The sequence below is a fragment of the Dipodomys spectabilis genome, unplaced genomic scaffold (genome assembly GCF_019054845.1).
Source record: "Dipodomys spectabilis isolate Male_0828 unplaced genomic scaffold, ASM1905484v1 ptg000069l, whole genome shotgun sequence".
In the NCBI taxonomy this organism is placed as follows: domain Eukaryota; kingdom Metazoa; phylum Chordata; class Mammalia; order Rodentia; family Heteromyidae; genus Dipodomys; species Dipodomys spectabilis.
Window position 1 is genome coordinate 27,156,889 of NW_024870746.1, and position 17,762 is coordinate 27,174,650.

General features: G+C 53.8%; 1 protein-coding gene across 1 annotated transcript; it reads left to right on the forward strand.

The window, feature by feature from the left end:
- The first annotated feature begins 3,877 nt into the window (after positions 1–3,877).
- Ptpn7 (protein tyrosine phosphatase non-receptor type 7) lies at positions 3,878–16,470 on the forward strand. The gene is given in 10 exon segments (XM_042682354.1): positions 3,878–3,904; positions 3,906–4,015; positions 4,377–4,560; positions 4,813–4,897; positions 8,124–8,200; positions 9,524–9,661; positions 9,967–10,077; positions 11,437–11,594; positions 14,011–14,124; positions 15,108–16,470. Coding segments are annotated over 10 exon segments (1,083 nt in total). The 5' UTR covers positions 3,878–3,892; the 3' UTR covers positions 15,202–16,470.
- The last annotated feature ends 1,292 nt before the right edge of the window (positions 16,471–17,762 follow it).

Sequence of the window (17,762 nt, forward strand, 5' to 3'; positions counted from 1 at the left end):
CCCTGGCTTCCCCCGGCCCTGCCCAGGCTATGCTGGCCTGAGTCACTCACCTCCTCAGCCTGGGGTGAAGGGTTTGGGTAAGTCCCTCCAGCAGCCAGAAAACAAGAGGTAACAAGAGGGAAAGGGGGTCAGGGTGGGGGTGGCACCCAGGATGCCTGGCACAGAGGGACAGCCTGGAACATGCCCTGTGCCTCCTTTGCTGGCCACCCCAAGCCCACCACCCTTTGGCCTCCCAGAACTTTTCTGCCCTGTTCAAGCACATCTACCTCCTCCTCCTCTCATGAACTCTGTCTCCCCCACATGGCCAGGGACAAGCCTGGTGATAGAAGTTGGGAAGAAGCTAGCTTGGACTGGCCAAGGTGTAGGGATGTGTGTGTGTGTGTGTGTGTGTGTGTGTTGGGCCAAGGTGTAGGGGTGTGTGTGTGTGTGTGTGTGTGTGTTCTATTGGGGCTTGAACTCAGGGCCTAAGCACTGTCCTTAAGCTTTGTTGCTCAAGGCTACTGCTCTAGCACTTGAGCCACAGCTCTACTTCCAGGTTTTTGGTGGTTCATTAGTAGAGATAAGAGTCTCACAGACTTTCATGCCCAAGCTGACTTCGAACTGTGATTGTCAGGTCTCAGCCTCTCGAGAAGTTCGGATTAGAGGCATGTACCACTGATGCCCATCTTGGAAATCATAACCCAGGAAGACAAGTCATCAATTGAGTGATGGAAGTCTGGGAGCTTCTGGTGTGGTCCTGCCCCAGGTCTGGGACGATTCTGCATGGGGTAGGGGTGGGGGGCGCTTTCCCAGAGGCTCTTGGCTTCCAGGATGGGGCAGAGCCTTCTCCAGAGAAATCAGGGAGCAGCAGGCAGCGTCCCAAGCCAGCCTGGGGACACGAAGTCTCGGGCAAGAACACGTGTCTTGTCCCATCTGAGGCTTGTGGTGGAGGCTCTGGCCATTTGCCTGCACGGAGGTCCAGGCATTTCTAGGCAGAAAGGGGAGAGGGGGTGGGCAAGAGGCAGAAGCAGCTTTCCTTCCACCCGAAGTGAACTGTCTTGAGTCTTGCTTGATTCCAACATTACCCCCACTCCTGCCCCCCATTCCTTTCCCCATCCCTTGGCTCCACCCAAGATCTCAGCATCTAACTGCTCGAACCACTGCTGGGTCCCCACTTAGGAGCAGCGGGGAGGGGGGTGGAGGAGGGAGGGGAGTGCTCACAGATAGTGGGTTCAGAGTATGGAAAGCTGGGGGCACTGGCAGGCGAGTGGGGGAAGGCTGTGCCACTTCCTTCTCCCCTCCCCTGTGGTTATCCTCGCTTCCTGTTCTTGACCATATCCAACAGCTGCCCAGGGGAGGGGCCCTCTTCCCATTCCCCTCCTTGTCCCTTTATCCCAGGCCTTCGCTCTCTCTGCCTGACCCAGTGGGGGAAACCAAGGCAGAGCCTAGCGTCCAATCATGACCCACAAGTATACCAGGGATTCCCAGGAGCATCCTGGCATGGGAGCCAGCCACTTCCCAGCTCGAGGACCCCCACCCACCCGCTCCCCAGGGGAACATAGACTGCAGAGAACAGGGCTGAGAGGCCTCTGACCTTTCAGGGTCAGCTTGGGTCACCACCTCCACCCTCCTCCCCCATGGGCCGGAAGAAGGCCAGCCTCCTCCCCACACCTCCCCCCCACCCCAGTGTGCCCAACTCCTGTGCCTCCGGCACATCTTTTTATTCTTGCTGTCACCATCTGACAGTTGAATCGGAGAAGTGGGAGGAAGACGGAGGGTGCAGAGCGCGCCTTGCGGCTGGGAAGGGTGTTTGAGATGTTACAGGGTGCATGGAGGTGTGCAGCCAGCATGAGCTGCGACCCAGCTGAGCTGTGGGCCAGCAAGGGGCCTGCCAAAGTCAAACAGGAATGGGGGAGGCCATGGAGTCTTAGATTTGGGGGGTCATTTGCTAGGCTCTGAGCATCCACACGCCCCAGCAGTGAAGAGGACATAGGAGTCCCTTGGGGTGAGGGCCGGAGCCTTGTCAACTACCTGTAAGTCCTCTGAGGAGATGCAGGGCTCTAGGAGGAAGCCCAGGGGGGGATGGGGAACCCCAGAAGGTCCTCAGACCCTCCTCTAGGTCAGTTCTGCTTCTTCTCTTCTCGGGTGGCTGGCCCAGGCCCAGGCCCAAACAGCTGAGAGCTGGAGGGGGGCTCGGGCTCTGCAGGGGCCCCTTCCTGCTTAGCCCCTGGCCTTTCCATACGGGGAACAAAGATTCCTACTTTCCTTCGCCTGCCCCATGTCTGTGGCCCATCTGTGCTGTGCCTGTCCTTGACCTTGAATTTCCAAGGCTCAAAGCAGCAAGAGCTTCCAGGCAGAGAGCTCTGGGACACAGCAGAGCAGGGGAAGAAGTCTCTGGCTGAGGTCAGGGTAAGTAGAAGCCACCTGAGGGGCTCGCGTGGAACCGGGGGTCAGCTGAGCTCGGTCTGGCCAGTAAGCACAGCGGGATGTGGGCCCCCCCCCTCGAGCAGAAACATGGCAGGAGAGAAGAATTATCTGGGAGCTGGGGGGGGGGGGCCTGAAATGATCAGAGAAGGACTTTGCCCATTCCTGGGCTTTGGCAGCTGGCAAGGGTACCGAGGCATCACCAGCCTGCCCCTAGGGGGCACAAAAGGAGGCAGCCAACCCCTGGTGGCAGCTGAGGCAGGCGCAGGAGGGCAGCGAGACGGGGTGGTGTGCGTGGGTGGAAGCCAGGAGGGGCGGAGGGAGGAAGCTGGCTTCCTGAAGCCTTCTCACCCTCCAAGACAGACGGACAGACAGACAGCTGGCAAGAGACAGCCTGGGGAGGGCACAGCTGCTCCAGTAAGTACCTGCAGTGGGCACAGGAGTTCGGTGGCTCTGGGGGTGGGGGGGGAGGAGAGTGGGCTCTGGGAGACGGGAGGGTGGCGCTAAGGACAGGTGTTGAGAGGGTGAGTAGGGGGGCGCTGTGCGTGTCTGGCTGGGGCATGGGGACTGGCCCACCTGGCATCCCAGGGGCTAGAGGGCAGAGAAGGCACATGGAAGGCAAGGAGAGCGGAGGCGAGAGAGCCCTTCCTGTGGCAGAGCCCCTCCTCGCCCCGCACACCTGCGCGGGCCACTCTGCCCACCCCCCCTCCGTCCTCGTGGGTTGGTGACCCCGGCTCTGGGAGATGAGGCCTGCCCCCGGGGACATGGCCCCCTCTGGCCCTCCCAGCCGTCGCCACACCATGCACTGCCGCTCAAGGGTTTGGCGAGGCCATTTCCTGTGACGGTTACAGAGGCGGGAGACGGGGGATGGGCAGCGGGAGGAAGGAAACACCCCCAGTCCACCTCTCTGGACAGAGACCCCCCCAAAACCAGAGGTGATCTTGGAATGAATCGCCCCCCTCATTTGGAGACCAGCAGTGTAGAATATGCTGGGAGTGGGGGAGACCCCCATGGGTTCAATACCCGCAAGGCCTGTTTCTCATTGGGGAGAAGGCCCACTGGTCCACTTAGAGGTGATTCTGGGCGCGCCCCGCTTCCTCTGCCTGGTTCGCATAGGCCCCGTTCCTCCCTTGCCTTCTCTCCTGGACCCCAGCTGAGACTCCTGAGTTCTTGGTCCCCCCCCCACTGTCTCTCTTCCTCCTGGACTCATTTCAATCTTCCTGTGCAACTCACTCTTCCATGTCTTGCCCCAGCTCTAACCCCAGACTGTCCTCCGCCCTGGGTCTCAGCAAAGAGCTCTGGCCCTTTTCAGGGTGAGAATGAGGCCACTTCCTGGGGAACAAGGGACACCCCAGTAAAAACCTGAGCTTGGGAACCTCCTTCTGACCAACCATGCAGGCCAGAAGCCAGCAGCTTTCTGGAGCTTTGTCTTTCAGGGGGAACCTCATGGCTGAGTGAGTGTCCGCTGGGCCCAGTACCCTACCCCAGCATGGTCCAGGCCTGTGGGGGGCCGCTCCAGAACACAACCACCCACCTTGACTTTGGGGGCAGCCATGACCCAGCCTCCACCTCCCAAAGCACCAGCCAAGAAGCATGTGCGGCTGCAGGAGAGGTGAGATCCTCCAGCTCCACCCCTCCTTCCATTGGCCCCTGCAGCTTGGGCAGGTGAGCCCAGTCTGAAAAGGAAATCGATCTATTTGCATGTCATTTGCATATCCAGGAGCACTCTGTTTTGTGTCCACTCTAAGTCTCCCAGTAAGGAGTGAGGCCAGGGGCCTTCTTGGTGCTGATTGTGGGTCTGAGCCTCAGACCTCACTCGGGTCTGGGAAGATGTGGGCAGCTAGAAGGACAGCAGGACACCAGGCTGTCCTGTCCTAGCACACAGAGGTGCTCTGGGTTACCAGACAGCCAGGGCACGGCTCGTGGGAGAAAAGAAACGCAATACAATTGGGCTCACGGGGCTGTGTCTGCAGGCGGGGCTCCAGTGTGGCTCTGGTGTTGGATGTGCGGTCTCTGGGTACCGTAGAGCCCATCTGCTCAGTGAACACGCCCCGAGAGGTCACCCTGCACTTCCTGCGCACAGCTGGACACCCCCTCACCAGCTGGGCCCTGCAGCATCAGCCTCCCAGCCCCAAACAGCTGGAGGAGGAATTCTTGGTAAGAACTTGGGGTCTCGTCTGGACCACTCTGCCCTTCTGCATCAGAGACAGCGGCCCTGTTCCAGCACAGACACCATGGGCAAAGACGGGGTGAGGGGGGGGGGGGCTCCTCCATCAGTCCCCGGGGCTGCACAGGGCAGGCCTTCCCCTCCCGCTGTCTCCCGACCCAGGCCTATGAGAAATGTGTACAAGGGGATTAAAGGACGCTGGGGGAGGCTGCCAGCTGCTCACTAATGTCTCCCCCTGCCAGAAGATCCCCTCAAACTTCGTGAGCTCCGAAGACCTGGACATCCCTGGCCATGCCTCCAAGGACCGCTACAAGACCATCTTGCCAAGTAAGGGCTGCAGGAGGGAACTGAGGAGCTGGGTACTGTGTCTAGAGAAGGGCGCTTCAGAAGGCAAAATGCACAGATTCCACCCAGGAGAGACCACAGCGCTTGGGCCACTGTCTTTCAGCAGAAAAATACTAGTGCCGCACCCTGGTTGGTTGTGACTACTATCTGAGCGGTGGCGATGAGATATTCAGAGATACTTACTGTGGGCTACACGCTGCTCTGTATCCTAGTGTCCTGAGGAAGTGGGTGCTATAGTATTATTATTCTCCTACAAGTGAGAAAATAGAAGCACAGAAGAGTTGTGTCACTTACCCGAGGTCACACAGCTTGTGGCACAAACAGTTCCTCATCTTCCTCCCATGTGGGAAGCACCCAGCCAAGGCCTGCAGAGGAAGAGGCGCATCAGATGGCTCCCGAGGGCTCAGAGAAAGCCACAGAGAGGCCGGGCCTTGACAAGTTAGCAGTGATGGATGGGCTGGGTCAGATGCTGGGCTGCGCGGGCCGGTGACAGGGTGACAGGACTAGCACCTCCTACTGTTCAGAGGCAAGCGTGAGGTCCCCAGAGCCTCGCTGCCCTGCCCATATCCCCACAGACCAGCCTTTCCGACCAGCCTGTACTCCCAGCCCTGAGCAGAGCACAGAGGCCCTGCCTCACCAGCTCCCTGCCTCCGCCTGCCCTGGTGAACCCAGGCATTATGGGTTTGATTAACCCTTGGCCTTGGCCTGATTCTATTATTTACTTACTTACTTTTTTCTTTCTTTCTTTTTTTTTTGGTTAGCCATGGGGCTTGAACTTTGGGCCTGGGCACTGTCCCTGAGCTCTTCAGCTCAAGGCAAGCACTCGACCACTTGAGCCATAACACCACTTCTGGTTTTCTGGCGGTTCTTTGGAGATAAGAGTCTCATGGCTTTCCTGCCCAGGGTTAGCTTTGAACCATGATCCTCAGATCTCAGCCTCCTGAATAGCTAGAATGATAGGCATAAGCCACTAGTACCCGGCTTACTTATTTATTTTTAATTGTTATTATAAAGGAGAGGTACAGAGGGGTCTCAGTTACATAAGTCAGGTAAAGAGTACATTTCTTTTTGGAAAATGTCACTCCTTCCCTCTTATTCATTTTTTTTTTTTTTTGGGTCCGGTCGTGGGGCCTGAACTCTGGGCCTGGGCACTGTCCCTCAGCTCTTCAGCTCAAGGCTAGTGCTCTACCACTTGAGCCACAGCGCCACTTCCGGCTTTTTTCTTTTTGCTTATGTGGTGCTGAGGAATCGAACCCAGGGCCTTGAGCATGCAAGGCAAGCACTCTACCACTGAGCCACCTTCCCAGCCCCCCTCTTATTCATTTTTAAGTACAATTTCATTGTTATTATTAAGGTGTTGTACAGAGGGGTTATCATTTCACAATTTAGGAAATATGTACATTTCTCCCAGTTTTCCCCTCCTGTCCCTGCTCACAAGTTGCAAAGTTCATTTTCCACAGCAAGACTCACATCTTAAGCCAGGCACTGGTGGCTCACCTGTAATCCTAGCTACTCAAGAGGGTGAGATCTGAGGATCGAGGTTCAAAGTCAGCCTGGGCAGGAAAGTCCACGAGACTCTTATCTCCAATTAACCACCAGAAAACCAGAAGTGGTGCTGTGGCTCAAAGTGGTAGAGTGCTGGCCTTGAGCTGAAGAGCTAAGGGACAGCGCCCAGGCCCTGAGTTCAAGCCCCACAGCCGACCAAAGAAAAAGATTCTCTAGCCTCACAAGCCAGCTCCTTCTCCTTTTTTAGGGTCTGATTTTGGGAAACCTCTGCCTCTCACAGGGTGGGGGGGGGGGGCTGCATGAACTCCAGTGCACTCACTCTATCACTGTGTCCACCTTCAGAGATAAGCTCTTCCCAGCAGGCAGTGGTGGCTCACTTACCTGTAATCCTAGCTACTCAGGAAGAAGCCAGTCTGGACAGGAAAGTCTGTGAGACTCTTATCTCCAAATAACAAGAAAAAAAGTTGTAAATAGAGCTGTGGCTCAAATGGTAAAGCATCAACTTTGAGCAAAAATCACTAAGGGACTGCACCCAGGCCCTAAGTTCAAGCCTCCGCACTGGGGAAGAGGGGAAGGGAGGGGAGGGGAGGGGAAAAAGAAGGGAGGAGAGAGGGAAAAAGACAGAGAGAGAGAGAGAGAGAGAAGGGAGAGAGAGAAGGAGCAGGAGGAGGGAGGCAATAAAAAGAGGGAAGGAAGGAAGGAGGGAGGGAAGGAAGGAAGGAAGGAAGGACTTCAAAGCTGGGCACCAGTGGCTTATGCCTGTAATCCTATAATCCTAGCTACTCAAGGGACTGAGATCTGAGGATTATTATCATAGCCAGCCCAGACAAATTCAAGAGACTCTTACCTCTAACTAACCAGCAAAAAGACAGAAATGGAGGTGTGGCTCAAGTGGTAGAGGACCAGCTTTGGGCAGCATAAGCCAAGTAAGAGCACATATAAGGCCCTGAGTTCAAGCCCCAGTGCCAGCACAAAAAAGAAAACAAGAAAGAAAACTGAGCAGGGCACTGATGGCTCACACCTGTAATCCTAGCTATTCAGGAGGCTGAGATCTGGACTGTGGTTCAAAGCTAGCCTAGGCAAGAAAGTCTATGAAACTCTTATTTCCAATTAACTACCAAAAAATCTGGAGGTGGAGCTGTGGCTCTAGTGGTAGAATGCTAGTCTTGAACAACAACAACAACAAAAAATCTCAAGGATAGTGCCCAGTCCCTGAGTTCAAGCCCCAGGACACACACACACACACACACACACTTGAACAACAACAACAACAAAAAATCTCAAGGATAGTGCCCAGTCCCTGAGTTCAAGCCCCAGGACACACACACACACACACACACACACACACACACACACACACACACACACACACACACACACACACACACACACACACACACAAAGCTATTCCTCTATAACCTTTCTTTCTCCATTCCTATTGGTACCATCATGTTCTGTATTGATCTCAAGAGCACAATGTTACAGTAACTTCCAGTCTGGCCCTGTGGCACCTAGGGCTACACAACATCACCCAGTTCACCTTCCCAAGAAACTACTTTGATGATGTCTCTCCCTTGCTCAAAAACATTCTAGGTCTCCTTATTATCTACATACAAAATACTTCAATGCTTTCTCCATTGAGCACATTTAAAGTCTGTGTGTGTTGGTCACACTCTGAACTCCACGGATCTTTACTTCCTAGACCCCCAGAGCCGTGTCTGTCTTGGCCGGGCACAGAGCCAGGAGGACGGAGACTATATCAATGCCAACTACATCCGGGTGAGTGTTCTGGCTGCAGCAGTGGGGAAGGGGAGAGGGGGCAGGGGAGGGGGTCCTTTGAAGGTGTCAGATGCTGTATTCCAGCTGTGACAGGTGCCTCAGGTGTCCTGGTTTCCTCTGCTTTGGCTGCCTGCATCTATAGCCCTGCCAAGCCAGGAGGGATGCTGAGTAGACCCCAAGGGGCCAACCTAGAAAAGAGAGCAGATGTTAGAGATTCTTGAAAGGAAGAGACTACCACATCTCCTTAGCACGCGACCCATGCCAGCCCTCCAGACTTGGCAAACAATCGGTATGGCTGAACCAAGCTGTTAATCAGTCCTGAGATCTGCATAGGAGAAGCAAGCATAAATGCTCGCACTCTCTCTCTCTCTCATATTCCCCTATACACCCTCTCCTTTGTGAAGATGGTTTGATTAATGTCCAGCTAATAAGACTAGTGGACTCTACCCCAACTTCTCCCCTACACTAGCCCTAGGTAGATGGAACAGCAGTGCCCTCTAGTGACCAAGGTGGAAACGACAGCAGTCTGGTGGGCAGAGGAGAAAAGCTCCTAGCCAGGGGAAAGAATTGTGGTCTTCTGCTTGCTTGCCTGTGGGATCTAGACAAACATCAGGTTGCATACTACCAAGAAGCTGAAGCTCCTGAAAGGAAAAGAGATGGATAAAGGAGAGAGAGATTTTGCTGCTAAATATTAACTGTAATGCATTAAAAAATTATTCTGAGGCCAGGTGCTGGAGGCCTGTGATCCTAATTACACAGGAGGCTGAGATCTGAGAATCATGGTTCAAAGCCAGGTAGGAGAGTCCATGAGCCTCATCTCCAAATAACCACCAGAAACACCAGAAGTGGTGCTGTAGCTCAAAGTGGTAGAATGCTAGCTATGAGCAAAAAGCTTTGGGACAGTGCCCAGGCCCTGAGTTTAAGCCACATGACCAAAAAAAAAAAAAATCATTTATAATGAATATTGTTTGGGTATTTTGTACTGAAACAGCCGGGAAGGAAGGGAACACTTGGTTTGTATATACTCTCGCCCTATTGCATTGAATTGAACCTACACGAACTACTTCCCTGCAGGGCAGATATTATTATGCCCAGTCCCCAAAGTGGAACACTGAGACCCTCAGAGATGGGGTAACGTGCTGATCATAGAACAGCAGAACAGGGATCTGAACTCAGATGCTCCTCACTGCAGCGCCCGCGTCCTTCCCCCTGTGGCTTCCGGGCTAGTGCGTGCAGTTGTGCATGTGTGGTGCCAGGTGTGTGTTTGCTGACAGCAGTCCCCTCTCACCTGCTCCTGGTCTCTCCCCACGCGTCCCTCCCCAGGGCTATGATGGGCAGGAAAAGGCCTACATCGCCACGCAGGGCCCGATGCCCAACACCGTGGCGGACTTCTGGGAGATGGTGTGGCAGGAAGAAGTGCGTCTCATCATCATGCTCACTCAGCTCTGCGAGGGCAAAGAGGTAGGCGAGGGAGCCACTGCCCTCGTGACCCCAGAGAGGGCTGGGCCCCTCCCACCCACAGGACACCCCTGCACAGCGCTGAGGCCGCCCCAGCCCACACCTGTCAGCAAGGCCCCCCGAGGTCGGCGCCAGGGCAGCTCCCCGGGGCCAAAACTATGGAAGGGAGAGAGAGAGAGCACCAAGCCAGGCCTTCTGTGGGGCAGAACACGGGGGTGTGGGGGGGTTGTCAGACCCCTCATTGCTGCCCAGCCCTGCTCTAGCTGATAGACCTTCCCCCTCCTGACTCCCAGCTCCCTCCCTCCTAGAAATGTGTCCACTATTGGCCCACACAAGAGGAAAACTATGGGCCCTTTCAGATTCGCATCCAAGACCTGAATGAGCACCCAGAGTACACTGTGCGGCGGCTGGTCATCCAGGTACCTCCCCCCTCCTACCTCCCCCACTCTTCCCTCCACCAGGCCACCTTGAGAACTCAGATAAAAAGAGACATTTGGGTTACTTGTCCTTCGAGATAGGGGCTCACTAAGTTGTTTTGGCCTGGGATGGCCTCAAATCACAATCCTCCCAGTCTCTGCCTCCCCAGCAGCTAGAATTACAGTTGTGGACACCTTAGGAAGCCTCTAGTCTTAAGAGGTCAGAGCCTCAGGCACTCAGCCAAATGTGCTGGGTGCTGGCCTGGAGAGGAGGGAGGCAGGAATGCACTGAAGGACTGAAAGGAGGTCAAAAGAAGTGTTTAGTTAACACGTACGAAGGGGCTTCAAAAATGCTTTCTAGCTGGGTGTGATGGCATATGCCTGTAACCCCAACACTCAGCAGGTTAAAGCAGGAAAATAGAGTTTGAGAACCACCTGGACAACAAAACAAGAGCCTGTCTCAAAAATAATGAAAGGGGGGCTGGGAAGATGGCTCAGTGGTAGAGCGCTTGCCTTGCATGCCTGAGGCCCTGGGTTCGATTCCTCAGCACCACATAAGCAAAATGAAAAAAGCCGGAAGTGGTGCTGTGGCTCAAGTGGTAGAGCGCTAGCCTTGGGCTGAAGAGCTGAGGGACAGTGCCCAGGCCCAGAGTTCAGACCCCACGACCGGACCCAAAAAAAAATAATAATAATGAAAGGGAAAAAAAAAAAACAAAAAACAGTCAGGCCATTGGTAGCCCATGCTTATAATCCTAGCTACTCAGGAGGCTGAGATTTTAGGATGATGGTTCAAAGCCAACCTGGGCAGTAAAGTCCATGACACTCTTATCTCTATCCAATTAACCACAAAAAAAGCTGAAAATGTAGCTGTGACTCAATTGGTCCAGCCCTAGCCTTGAGCAAAAGAACCTCAGTAACAGCGCCCAGCGCCCAGGCCCTGAGTTCAAGCTCCAGGACCAGCACCAAAAACAAAAACAGAAAGGAGGAGGAGGAAGGGAGGGAGAGAGGAAGAAAGGCGAAACTGCTTTCTGTCAGTGTCACTGACTGCCGGCCTGGCTGGTTGTGTACGGTGTTGTAGATCTCCAAGCCTTTCTCTGTCAATTCACTATTTCCCAAGCACCCTGGAAAACAGAACCCATGAGATGTCACTGTGCTCATTCTAAAGTACTTGCATGAAGACGTGCTAGTTAGAACCAAGACTTGAACTTGGGTCTCACCCCTTCCCAGGATCCTGGGAGTTTGGAGTGGGGAGTCCCCTTGGCTATTCTCAGACTCCCCCACAAGGTGACTGTGGCCAGCTTGGGCGCCAGGGAAGGTGGGCAGCACCCCCACCTGGACCTTGATCTCCTGACTCCATTCCAGCACCAGGAGGAGCAGCGGCCAGTGAAGCACGTCCTCTTCTCAGCCTGGCCTGACCATCAGACCCCAGAATCAGCGGGGCCCCTGCTGCGCCTGGTGGCCGAGGTGGAAGAAGACCCAGAGTCCGCGGCCAGCGCTGGGCCCATTGTGGTCCACTGCAGGTGCAGACCCTCCCTTGGCCCTGGACCACAGCCTGGGTCCTACGCTCTCCCCTTCCCTTCCACTGGGTGTCTTGGGGAGGAGGGGGCAGAGGCGCTAAGTCAGACCAGTTCCAGGAATTTCTAGGTCATTCAGCAAGCATTCCCTTTGTCAATCCTGGGGTTTGAACTCAGGGCCTCACACTTGTTAGGCTAGTGCCTTGCCACTGGCTCATGACTGTAATTCTAGCTACAGGAGGATCATGGTTTGACATCAGCCCTAGACAAAAAAGCAGGGGACTCTAGCTGAAAAAGAACTACAGAAAAAAGAGTTAGGAGCATGGCTCAAATGGTAGGACACCTGCCTAGTAGCACCCAAAGAGAATGTAGGAAGAAACTGAGGAAAGAAAGGAGGGGAAAGGGAGAAAGAGGAAAGGGAGGTGAAGGAGGGAAGGAGGTAAAGGAAAGAAGAAAACAGAAAAGCAGGAGGAGTCAGGTTAGAGAGCCTGGGCATGACATGGGGACCCTGATGGAAGAATCTGGAAGGGGAGTGAAGGCTGCAGGAAGAAGGCCTTGGAGGCTAAGATCTTGAATTCGCAATTTAAAACTTTTGTTTTAGACAGATACTAGTGGCTCATGCCTGTAATCCTAGCTACTCGGGAAGCTGAGCATTGAGGATTGCGGGTCAAAGCCAACCCAGACAGGAAAGTCCATGGGACTCTTATCTTCATTTAAACCACCAGAAAAGCAGAAGTGGCACTGTGGCTCAAAGTGGTAGTGTGCTAGCCTTGAGCAAAAATTGCTTAGGGACAGCACCCAGGTCCTGAGTAAAGCCCCATAACTGACAAAAATAATAATAATAAAATAAAACTTTTATTTTATTCTATCTGCTAGGGACAAAACCCAGGGGCCCAGACTTACCATTTTAAAAGAATGCTTTGGCTGGGCACCATGGCTCATGCCTGTAAACCTAGCTACTCAGGTGGCTAAGATCTGAGGATCATGGTTCAAAGCCAGCCCAAGTAGAAAAGTCCATGAGACTCTCATCTCCAATTAACTGCCAGAAAACTGGTAGTGGAGCTGTGGCTCCAAGTGGTAGGGTGCTAGTCTTGAGCGAAAGAGCTCAGGGACAGAGCCCAGACCCCAAGTTCAAGCCCCACAAAAAAAACACAAAACAAAACAAAACAGAATGCTTGGGTTAAAGTAAAAATGGAGTAAAAATGAGGAGGGGAGCAAAGGACAAGGAGACCACTTGGGAGCAACCTCAGTAAACCAGAACAAGAAGTCCAAAAGTACAAGGAGAGGGTGATACTTGAATACATGGCTTCTGTTATTCACTTAATAAGGTTTGCCAAACAGGGGAGGGTTTCAAATAAAGAAACAGAAGAGGAAGGACAGAGGGGAGGGAAGGGAGAGGGAGAGAGGGGGAGAGAGAGAGAGAGAGAGAAAGAGAGGGAGAGGGAGGGAGAGAGAAAGAGGGAGAGAGGGAGAGAGGGAAAGAGAGGGAGAAGAAGGGAGGAAATAAGACAGAGCAGAGAGAAGAGACTCATGGGACAGTGTTGGAAGTGGGAAGCAGAGGATCCTGGGTACTAGAGGCTGTGCCGGTAGAGGAAGTCAGAGTCTATAAGGAGGACTCCAGGGATCTGGAAATTGTTGTAGACTGTTCAGAAAAAGAGAGATTATCAAAATATCTACCAAAGTAAGCATAGGAGTACATGCCTGTAATCCTGGCCATTTAATCGGGAAGCTGACGTAGGAGGATCTCAAGTTGAAGACCAGCCTGGGTTATATAGTGAAACCCTGCCTCAGAAAACTGAAAGTCTGGGCTGGGATGTAGCTCAGTGGCAAAGCATTTACCTAGCAAGTGCAACATCCTGGGTTCAATCCCCAGTACCAAAAAAAAAAGATTAAAAAAAAAAAATCAGACACAACTGTAAGCCAGGTGCTGATGGCTCACGCCCATAATCCTAGCTACTCAGGAGACTGAGACCTGAGGATCACAGTTGGAAGCCAGCCTGGGCAGGAAAGTCAGTGAGACTCATCTCCAATTAACCCCCAGAAAGCTGGAAATGGCACTGTGGCTCCAAGTGGTAAAGCACTAGCCTTGAGTGCAAAAGCTCAGGGACAGCACCCAGGCCCTGAGTTCAAGCCCCATGATTGACAAGCAAAAAGAAAACTGAAGACTGAATGTCCACAGAAACTAGACAGTGACCGGGACTGGGCCTAGAGTAAGACTAGTGAGAGACAGCTATCCTATGCGCCCAGCAGGACTGGTGGGGGACATTAGAATCCATGCTACCCCAGCCCAGCACTCTGCACAAGTGAAGCCCCTCAAATCCCCTTTATTTCCCTGGGGCCCGGTGCCCAGGTTCCCTGCTCCCCTGCCTCCCCAGTCCCTGGTTTCATGCGACAGCCCTGTCTTCTCTCTGGCTGTATCCAGTGCAGGGATTGGTCGGACGGGCTGCTTCATCGCCATTCGCATTGGCTGCCAACAGCTGAAGGCCCGAGGGGAAGTGGACATTCTGGGCATCGTGTGCCAACTGCGCCTGGACAGGTGAGTCCACTCCACAGGGCCTGCCACTCAGACACCCAATGAAAGGGAGGGACCCTTCTGCCTCACAAGCTTTGTACTTTACTGATAACTAATGCCCAGAAGAGAGTATCTGGAGTTTTACCTTGGGACCTGGAATTAAATACACCAGACTTACCCTGAACTTCCCATCTATTTTCCAAATTCCCTGCTCAGAAGACATCTGTAATCCCAGTGCTGAAAAGGCTGAGGCAGAAGGATCACAGGTTGGAAGGCAGCTTGGGCTACATAATGAGTATTTCTTTAGCCCTCGTTCCTTTATGAAGAGAGATTTTTTTTTTTTCTTCCCCAGCGAGCTGTTGGAAGGAATGTGTGAACTTATACAAAAGTAGTTTGAAAAATGAGCACAATTATAGAAATGTGCAGGGTTATTATTTTTACTTTTAAGATTATTGACAAGAAGTTGGGTATCGGTGGCTCACACCTCTAATCCTCGCTACTCAGGAGGCTGAGATCTGAGGATCCAAGTTCAACACCAGCTCAGCAGGAAAGTCTTTGAGACTCTTCTCTCCAATTAGCCACCAAAAAGACAGAAATAGAGGTGTGGCCCAAGTGGTACAGCGCCAGCTTTGAGCGGAAAAAGCTAAGGGATAGTACCCTGGCCCTGAGTTCAAGATCCAGTATTCCCCTCGCCCTCCTCACCAAAAAGGATTATTGAGAAAATAAAAACTTGAGGCTTGAGAACCCTTTTGGCCCAAGCTGAGGAATCAGGCCTAAGGAGAGACCACGTTGCGCCTCCCCGTGAGAGACAGCCTGGAGGGGCGGGGTCTCCTGCAGGGAGAACCAAGGGGCAGCAAGGAGGAGTAGAAGGAGAAAAGGAGTGAGTGTATGGAGAGGAGAAGGCCAGCACTTCCTCAGAAGGAAGCTGAGGAAGTCTGCGTGGCCATCAGCAGGTGCCTGACCTTCCCTGACTTACCCAAGGTCACAGCCAGAGCTTCTCCTTGCAGGGGAGGAATGATCCAAACGGCGGAGCAGTACCAGTTCCTGCACCACACCTTGGCCCTGTATGCATCCCAGCTTCCCCAGGAGCCCAAGCCCTGACCCTTGCTCCTGCACAGGCCCAGGTGCCACCCTCCCCTCATCTGGGATGGGGGTCTGGGGAATGGGCTGCGTGCACCACTGCATGGGTGTTTCACTAGCAAAGACTTATAGTCCTGGGAAGCTGCCTCCAAAAGGACAAAGGGCAAGCCCCCCTCCCGCCCAATCTTTACCTCGACCATTCCTCGGCCTCCTCTGTGGCCCCAGATGGATGGCAGGGGAACTGGAGCATCCTGTGTCCCGGCAGATAGGAGCAGGCCCATGGGCCAGGCTGAGGCGCAGGTCTGTGCACGGACAGGAAGTGCTTGGCTGCAGGAATGGAAGCCAGGTGTTGCCCCTGGGCCCAGAGCTTGGCTGGGTGCAGGCCAGATGCCACAGCTGGGGAAAGTCGGTGTGACCTCCACCAGCCTCTCCACATCCTAGCACCGACTGCTCTGCTCCATGCTTCTGGGAGTGCTGAGTGATTCCCCCAAAGGGAGCAAGCACCGGAGTGGCTCTGCTTCCATACATACTTCCTAGGAAGATTACAGATACAGCCAGGCCTGGAGGCTGAAATCTCTGGAGGAAGGAAGTGTGAAGGCCATTCGGCGGCCTAGAAGGGCTTTCCTGCCCCCCTAAAGTCCCTGCCCCACCCCCACCCCAGCCCGGCTGCTCTCCAGGGAGCGCCAGTGTGCCCTGCTTTGCTTCCATGAGCCCAGGAAATAGCATGGGTACCCAAAAAGTGCTCCTGGGGAGAGCAGAAGAGAAAAAGAGCTCCCCCCCCCCCCGCCATGCCCCCGCATCTGGTTTTCAGAAAGCCTTGTCCCCACCCCCTTGCCCTGCATCTGCACAACACACCTGGACAGCCTGGCTCGGTCCAGAAAGGCTGGGTTCTGACAACTCCATGAAGACAATCCAACTGCTCAGACTGAACTGCAGGCCTCACACCGTCTTCGGAGAACCAGCACCCCCTCCTCCATCTCCGTATCAATTCCCAGGGAGCCTCAGATCCATCTCAGGACTGACCTAACACCCCAGGAAGACAGCCAGACCCTGAGCCCCCCGGCCCCCTGCCCTCCCACCCGCCCTGTCTCAAGGCAGGCTGCCTCTGGGGACACACGTGCCATTCCTGCTAACCCTGAGCCTCAGCAGCTCCCAGTGGAAACTGCAAAAGCAGCTGGCCTCCCTCTTCCTGTCATCGCTCTGAAGAACATGACGTACTGGCCAGGCACAGGTGGCTCACTCCTGTAACCCTTGAGTAGTACTCAAGAGGTTGAGATCTGAAGATCCCAATTCAAAGCCAGATGGGGCAGATAAATCCCAGAGACTCTTCTTTATTTCCAATTATCCAGCAAAAAGCCAGAAGTGGAGCTGGGGATCAAATGGTAGAGTACCAGCCTTGAGCAAAGAGGCCAAAGGAGAGCACAAGCCCCTGAGTTCAAGCCTAGCTCCAGCCAAAAGCGAGGGGTTGGGGAGAGAAAAGAAAGAACACACAGTGCCATACCTAATGTTAAAAACCTTTCTGCTTCTGCTTGGCCTTACCAAGGAGCCTCTCGTTCCTGACAGCCTGTAACTCCTGTACCTCCACCTTCCTAGTGCCTGGGAGAGGGGCTGGCTGCATAGGTGCCACCTGAGCAAGAGGAAGGGTTGTTAAGTGTCTGAGCCTGCCTTGAGCTCAGACCCAGTCTAGATGGGAGCAAGTGCACAGCCCTAGAGCTCAGAGAGGCCAACTTCTGAGGAAATAACCAAGAGGAAAAAATAAAGACTTCTTGGATAGCTGACTCACTCCTCCTTTCCAGCTTCTTCTTAGGCCTCTGAGCCATTTATATTGGTAGAGAGTAAGAGTCTGGAGAGCCTGAGCAGGCTGACATCTTTTTTTTTTGGGGGGGGGGGGGGGTCTGGTCGTGGGGCCTGAACTCTGGGCCTGGGCGCTGTCCCTCAGCTCTTCAGCTCAAGGCTAGCGCTCTACCACTTGAGCCACAGCACCACTTCTGGCTTTTTTTTTTCTGCTTAAGTGGTGCTGAGGAATCCAACCCACGGCCTCATGCATGCAAGGCAAGCGCTCTACCACTGAGCCACCTTCCCAGCCCCCAGGCTGCAAATCTTTACCCCTGGGCTATGCTCCTCTCTTCTGCACTTACTTCCAAGGACAAGAAGCCAACGAAGGCTGCAGTTAGTTTAGAAAGTGAGACCCAGAGGTACTATCTTAGCCTTGCCTTAACCTGGAAAGGTTGCTATAACAAAATATCACATGCTAGGTGGCGTATAAACAACAGAAGTTGGCTTCCCATAGTTCCAATGGCAGAGAAGTCCCTGGTCACCATGGCAGCAGACTCCCCCATCTGGACTGGGCCCACTTTCTGGCTTGTGGGTGGAGTCTTCTCTCTGGGTCCTGGTATAGTGGGAAGGGCAGAGCTCTGTGTTCTGCCCCCCCCCCCCCACACACACACACACTTCCAACCCCAAAAGGGCACTAATCTTATTCAAAGTGGCCTCACCTGCTACCCAAGGCTCTACCTCTTGGGGATTAGCATTTCCTTCGATGAAAACAAATCCAAGGCCATAGCAGTACCCTAGGAGCTAGA